The sequence below is a fragment of the Cyclopterus lumpus genome, chromosome 9, assembly GCF_009769545.1.
Source record: "Cyclopterus lumpus isolate fCycLum1 chromosome 9, fCycLum1.pri, whole genome shotgun sequence".
NCBI classification, from domain to species: domain Eukaryota; kingdom Metazoa; phylum Chordata; class Actinopteri; order Perciformes; family Cyclopteridae; genus Cyclopterus; species Cyclopterus lumpus.
Window position 1 is genome coordinate 3,297,501 of NC_046974.1, and position 7,500 is coordinate 3,305,000.

At 44.6% G+C, this 7,500-nt stretch overlaps 2 protein-coding genes across 2 annotated transcripts in view; both read right to left on the reverse strand.

Moving 5' to 3' along the window:
* LOC117736156 (E3 ubiquitin/ISG15 ligase TRIM25-like) overlaps window positions 1-7,500 on the reverse strand; it is a 706,744-nt gene that overhangs the window by 596,178 nt on the left and 103,066 nt on the right. The window lies entirely within an intron of this gene.
* cds1 (CDP-diacylglycerol synthase (phosphatidate cytidylyltransferase) 1) overlaps window positions 1-7,500 on the reverse strand; it is a 19,668-nt gene that overhangs the window by 9,167 nt on the left and 3,001 nt on the right. The window contains exons 2-4 of the mRNA XM_034541289.1: window positions 2,618-2,775; window positions 344-440; window positions 137-234 (exon numbers count right to left, since the gene is read on the reverse strand). Coding sequence (XP_034397180.1) covers window positions 137-234; window positions 344-440; window positions 2,618-2,775 — 353 coding nt within the window. The remainder of the gene's footprint in view (window positions 1-136; window positions 235-343; window positions 441-2,617; window positions 2,776-7,500) is intronic.

Genomic DNA, 7,500 nt, shown 5'->3' on the forward strand with positions numbered 1-7,500 from the left:
TGTAATCATACAAGATCTGGGAGAAAAGTTTCCTTTAAAAAAAAAAAATTGAAATGAAAAGGGCGAAGCGGTCTCCGTTCATAATCCATCTGCATGCAGATGATTCTGCAGATGGATTCTGGGTATTTCTCCTCACCAGCTCAGCGTCCGGAACCAGGGCAGCTCGTAGGAGTGGTACACTCTGTAGCCGATGGTGATGATCTCCTGGAAGCACTTGATCTGGACCGTCATGACCTGCGTATATATATACACACACACACACACACACACACACACACACACACACACGTCAGCGCTTTCAAAATGTTTGACCGCTGTGGCGTCGAAATTCGGCGTTGCTTACCACCAATATGAGAGTGACGGGTCCCATGTAGATGATGACGAAGAAGCCGGAGATCATGGCTACGGACAGAACGCCTCGTATCCAGTAGTTCTTCCATCTGTGGGGAAAGGGAATGAATATTTACGTTAACATTCATTTGTGCTTTTCAACTGAAGAGAGATAGAGAAATACGAATTCGGTTCCATCCAGTTATAAAAAAACAACAACATTAAAGCCTGTGAAACGGTAAATCTTTTGAATATTCAGGGCTGACGTGCTTGTGAAAAAAATTCAAAAAATTCATTTTTATTTTAAAAAAAATAAAATCAACTTTTTCCTTCATGAAAGTGACGACGTCTTTACGGGTTTTACTTCCTGACTTCACCAGTTGGAAACGCACTGTATTTGACGCTAAGCACAAATACCAGGTTTAAACAAACCTAAACTGGATTTTAAAATGTGGCGAAACAAAAATAAAGATGAAATAAAGACGGAATAAATACAAAATAAATACGGAATAAAGACGGAATAAAGACGAAATAAAGACGAAATAAATACAAAATAAAGACGGAATAAATACAAAAATACAAAATAAAGACGGAATAAATACAAAATAAATACAAAATAAAGACGGAATAAAGACGGAATAAATACAAAATAAAGACGAAATAAATACAAAATAAAGACGAAATAAATACAAAATAAAGACAAAATAAAGACGGAATAAAGATGGAATAAAGACGGAATAAAGACAAAATAAAGACGAAATAAATACAAAATAAAGACGGAATAAAGACAAAATAAAGACAAAATAAAGACAAAATAAAGACGGAATAAGAGTTCGCTGTGGAGCCACCATCGGGGTCCCGGACAGAGCATGTTCTCCTGATTGTTGTTGTTGTTTAGATGTCGGCTCCATTATCTGCCCAGAGAGTTTTTTTTGTTGAAGGAGATGCCAAAAAAAAGAAAAAGAAAGACCTGCAGGAATGCACGGGCGTCTTTGTTTTGTTAGTCTGGTTTTTCCTCGCGTGCTACGATCGTAACGATAAATGACGCGCGAGGCATCACCTGAACCGCTCGCCCCGATCGACCGAGAGCGGTACGACTGGAGAACACTTGGAGCGGCAGCATCGTGAACAGCTGCTGCTGTTTCTCTCTCTCTGATCATCACACCATCCCTCGCTCTTCACCTTCACCCCCCCTGCAGTCTGTTCACTCATGTGTCTCCCACACTCAGGATTAGTGCTTCCCTCCTCGTGAGCCTTTAAGCCCCCGTGACCTCACCTGCCCTCCACTTCTCGTTCACTTGTCTGCCGGGTGAAACCGGCCTTCCCCATCAAAATCCTTAAATGGTGCTTATTCTCCAGACAAACAGAAAAGGGTCCAATATTTTGTTCATAAAACGAGCAAAAAAAAAAACTAGATCAAGCCCATTTTCTTATTTTTCAAGATACAAGTCAAAGCAACCTGAAAGAGTAGTGCCACTGCACGTGTGCTTAAATTAAAGCTACTCCCAGCCGTCAAAGACACACCAGCATGTGAATATATTTGTCGACAGTCAGAGAAAAACTGTCTTGCATGCTGCGTATGAGTTGCATAAGAAATACTTTAACGTGTTAAAGAGCGAGGACGCCATGATCGATCGTAGGCGTGTCGGAGGAGAGGAACCGGATTCCTCCGGCCTCATTCCAGTTTCACCACGACACACAACTATGTCACCGTTTGTGTTTACGCGTGAGCGCCGTCCCAAAGTCGCCTCACTCGACTCTCCCGTGAGCGAGAGGTTCAGAAGCAGAAACATATAAATCACGTCTTTGTTTTGGACTAAATCCAAGGAAGGCAATAAAGATAATTGGTCATGAGTCACTCAACGAGTTCACGAGCGTGTTCGGACGTCTCTGCGGGATCTAATCCCGGGTCCGCTTAACCCACATGCACAGGGGGGGGGGGGCTCTGTCGGGGTCTCCTCAGGAGAGACGCAGGGGCCAAACCTGCTCGTTGCAGCGGAGTCACGGCGTTAGGAGGCTTATTTAGGTCAGTGTGACCTGCATGTTCTACATCCGGTGAACCCAAGAACTGGAGCATGAATGAGTTAATTAGTTTAGTAAGATGGAAGCAAGACAGAACAAACTAACTAAACTCAGACTAGTAAGGTGCTACATGTATAATGGGCCCTTGATCTCCAACAGAGCGTCAGAATCAAACACACGGTGCTCTTGAAGCTGCTGGCCTCCATCACACGTGTGTGTGTGTGTGTGTGTGTGTGTGTGTGTGTGTGTGTGTGTGTGTGTGTACCTGGGCGGCAGGCCCTCCAGAGCCTTGTTCAGGTACTGTGGAGTGTTGTCTGTGTCCGCCGTGGATAGGGGAACATCTGGAGTGTCTGCTTTGGAGTCGCCGTCGCAGTCTCCCTCCGCGTCGCCTTGCAGGCCCAGCCTGTCGTCGCCATCGGCCTCCTGCCAGGACACACACACACACACAGATATTCAAAACACTGGCTTAAGATGCAGAGCACTCCCCGGATGCAAATGACGGGTTAAATGTCGAGGTAGTCAAACGGAGCAGAGGACTCTTCAGTCTGTCTGGGGTTCAATGTGGAGGAGCATACTGGTGGTTTTTTGGGGGGTGAAACCAATGTCGTTTTTTTTTTTTTTTTTTAAAACAAGAGTCCGCCTCCTGTCATTCAAAGCCGTTAAATAAAGTCGGTTGACCGTAACTGAATATATAAAAATTAAAAAAAAAATCACAAAGATGAATTATTCTAGCGGATTAAATTGTGAATTTAATAAAAAAAGTTTATTCACAAACAAGATCTGCTGGATAAAGACTGAAAGGGTCACGCAGACGCAGGAATTCCTGATTATAACAAACAAATTCCACACCGAAGCCATGAAATTATAATTTCATTTTGATTTCTTCTTTATAAGCAGCTGACTCGTGGAGTCAGGGAGGAAGCAGAGAAACTTTTCTTAAATTAATTAAATTTAGCTGCATTTAGCTTCAACTGCACGTATATTTACCCTTTCCGTCCTTTGCCTTTTGTTCAATATGTTTTATAATTAAAAGACATATTTTTGGGGGAAAAAAAAGGGGAGGGGGGATAGTGACATAATTGGAAATGCTTCATATATATATATTTAAAAAAAAAGGCAAATTAAAATGGTCAAGGAGGAAGCTTGAAGCCGGAGGATTAGTGGGCGAGCGTGACCGAGCTGAAAGGCTACACCTGGCCGTCTGCAGGTGAGCGGCCTCCCGATTGGTCCTAATGAATCTTTAATCTGGATTTAGAGCCGCGTCTGTTCCGCGTAGACGACGCACACGATTCACCGTCTGATTTCGTCACGTTAGCCACGGTCATGGTTTCACTTCCTGCTTCAAAGTTCCTTCATTTGAGGCCATTCATTCATTTATTTAAAAGTACAATGTATTAACAAATCGGTACGTTTCAGATGAAATAAAAACTGGGATTGACCACCACGGAGCTAAAAAAAAAAAAAAAAACTTTATTTATCATCATCTTTCTAAAAGGAAATCATAGTTACGAGCACAGCGACTCGAATGCATCAGAAAAGCCGACCTGTTTTGAGTTTGAGCTCTTAATTAACTGAGATAATCCTCAACGTGTCACGTAATTAATCCACCAAAGAGTATACAAAAACCACCCGGTATATACTACTTATTTACTGGATTACCAGAAAACATTCTGCGTCGGGATTAGAGCTATGAGATTTAGCCCTCTGAGGCAAATTTGTAATTTGTGATATTGGGCTATACAAAATAAACTGAATTGAACGATACCGGGGTAGAAGGTTTTCTACCGTATCGCCCCGGCCCCAAAATATTCTCAGACACGCCGGCTTCATTGATAAGTGAGCAAAGTGGCCTCTTAGAAACTAAGCCGGACTCTTTAGTCCGTGGAGGAGGACACGCTTTGCTTTTTCTGCCCAAAAGAGGCTCTTTTTAAACAGAGCTCACGTACCGACACGTGGGAGATTAAAGTTCAGAGGACATTTCTCTCTCTTTTTCCCTTTCATGGCTGCTTTCACTCGGACGTTGCTAAATACGGTCAGCGGGAGCATTGGGGTTGAGATCAGAGAGCTTCTCCTCAACAAAAAAGAGACGTCTCTGGCTCTCGGACAGATGTCGTAATTAGCCGGGGGAGAGGGGGGGGGGGGGTGTCACCTGGGTTGGAGCTCAGGAGGTGGAGTTGAAGATTTAAAAAAGGAAACAAGGATAACGGACCAGTGGTCTCCCAGCTTTCTTTTGAAATAATCAAGTCCACACACAAGATAATCCTGAATTTACCAGAGAATTGACACATAAATATCATCTGAACACCCGTTTCTATTGGGACTATCAGAAAGAAAGATGGAGGAACACATTTGTGTCCTGATCTTTACAAACTAAACTACGGGTAATTAAGATAGAAGCAGACATTCCAGCTTCGTAATCGATTCATCCTGAGCCCACATGAAAAAGGGACTTTTAGAGCCCGCTTGGCTTTATTCCCGTTTGTCACGAGTCGATTTGATGAATCGACGCTTTGTTAAGATTCGCTGATTTTCCCAGTTTCATATCATCTTTATAGTGAATATATATATATATATATTTTTTAACTGTTTGTCAGACGAAATAAAGAAGCTATTCCAAGACATCGTCCTCGTGTGTCGTTAACCCGACAACGCATCCGCGTGAGAAAGATGCAACGAGATCAGCACCGTGTGCAGGCATCACCTCCACGGTGGTCACCGGCAGCAGACGCTCTAGAGGAGAAGAAACACTTTCCATTGGTCCACAAGAACAATGACTTACTGCAACACTCAGCACATTACTTCTTACGCACAAACGCATTGTTGTCACGTGCAGAGCGACCACGGTGTTACGGCTTAATGTGCTCAAGATTGTTAATTAAACTGTCAAACAGCGTTAATCTTTTTATTAAGTAAAGTATGCCGACCGCTGTGTAAATACCTCGCACACAAAACACAGCCAACATAGAAGTCTATGCTTCATGTGTTAAAGCTGCATTCTCTCCCCTGACCACCAGGGGGTGACTCCTCTGGTTGTATAGAAGTCTATGCTTCATGTGTTAAAGCTGCATTCTCTCTCCTGACCACCAGGGGGCGACTCCTCTGGTTGTATCGAAGTCTATGCTTCATGTGTCAAAGCTGCATTCTCTCTCCTGACCACCAGGGGGACAGACAGACTGTTTAACTTAGAGCGTCTTTCTGCAAAGCGCCAACACGACGCTGGGTTTTGAATCCATACTCGAGGGCGTACGTCGATAAAATCTGAGCGTCTCATTTCATTTAGATAAATAATGACAACTTTGGGAGGTTATTACACTTCACCAGTAACGTGTTTCAGCATCAGACGGAGAAGACGCCATTGAGAGAAAGAGAGAGAGAGAGAGAGAGAGAGAGAGAGATTCACGGGCTCTCTACTGCACACCGACGTTGAGGATTAGGATTCATCTGTGGAAGATAAAGGCCGGGGTTTACCATTATTGGTTCTTTACTGGGCAAGTGGGTAGGAATTATAAATTCAATACAAATCACAAATTGTTATATTTATTATTCTCAAATAAGAGCACAGACCAAATAAAAAGGAATGCAGAGCCGTCCAAAGACATGTCCGACTACGCAGAATGAAGCGCTGTGACCAGCAGCGCGTTAAGCGGCCGTCTGCTGCTGCTGGAGGCTTCGGCCCACCAAGGTCAACCCGTCATGCGGCGTCTTCAGCAAGGTCGCCGACTTCGTCCCGGCGTCAGTGTGCCACGACCACGATGAGCGGCGGGTCGCGATGGGAATCAAAACCCACTGATGGTGCGCGTGTGGCTGACCAATTAACAAAAGTAAATATCAGCCGAGCAGCACATGGACGTGTGAAAATATATATATATATATATATAAAAATATATCTGCCTGTGTGTGGGATGTTCAAGCTCCATAAAACACACACACACAACATTGTTCTCATGGCTTCTTGGGGGTGGATCACTTCTCCCAGTTTGCACCGTCTGGTCTGAATCATTGAAGAAGAATGCGTTCATCGGGTTAGGAGGTGCAATGCAGGCTTCTAAATAGAAGTCACAAGGACTCACAAGCCGTTCATTAACTCGGAGGGTTTGGCCGCTCGGCATCCCGCCAGGTTCAGAGATTTTGGCATCGGGGAAGCCTAAACAAAGCCGGACCTCCAGCGTATACAAGCCTGGCAGCACATGACTCACCTGCGTTGTTTGAGAGGAAAAGCCCGCCCCCTTCAGACAAATAATGCCTCCATACCACTCGAATTGGGCCATGAGGCACACGCAATGCGTTTGTCAATGGAGGAGACCATTTTGCACGGAAAGTTTGACAGTGACGTCTCCCTCTGAAGCCACGATGCCCGTGTGTGTGTGTGTGTGTGTGTGTGTGTGTGTGTGTGTGTGTGTTTGGTACCAGGATGTTCTCACAACAATAATCATGTTCCTCAACTGCTTCAGCTCCTAGTTTCAACTAGCACAAGGAGTCCGAATCAGACATCCCAGAGGACAATGATGACCTCATACTCAGGACACATTAAGACAAGCCATTAACACGTCAGGTTGTGTGTGTGTGTGTGTGTGTGTGTGTGTGTGTGTGTGTGTGTCAAGGAAGTGAAACACGGCCGATTGAGAGGTTTTGTCCAGACGGGGAGCGACGCTACTTTTGACCGCTGGAGCGTTTGTGTCCCCCCCCCTCTAATGAAACGGCGCCCAGCCTCCGGGAGTAATCTGGGGTTAAGCGTCTTGGCCAAGGACACTTCCAACCGGACTAGCGGAGCCGAGGGATTGACCCGCCGAGCCTTTCATCCGCTGACGGCATATTGTAATTTGTTCGTCTGGCATCGAATCATCTTGCGACGCGAGCCACGTCATCCACGAACAAACACACGCGTTCAAAACCAGGTGTTCCTTTGATTGCCTCGTGAAGAACGTTTGTTATATTGATATATCGTTTGAATAATACACCCACATCGATATATATGATCCTTTACACAAACATTTTAATGCACTTTTAAAAAAAGGCCTTCAGTAAATGTAAACAACGCTGTGTCACCGTCTGAATTTGTCCCGTCAGGCTTCTCCCAGACGGCTTCATGAGGGCCGCAAACAGACGTTGACGGAGGTGAAGAAAAACAAGTAGGGACGTTAATGAGAA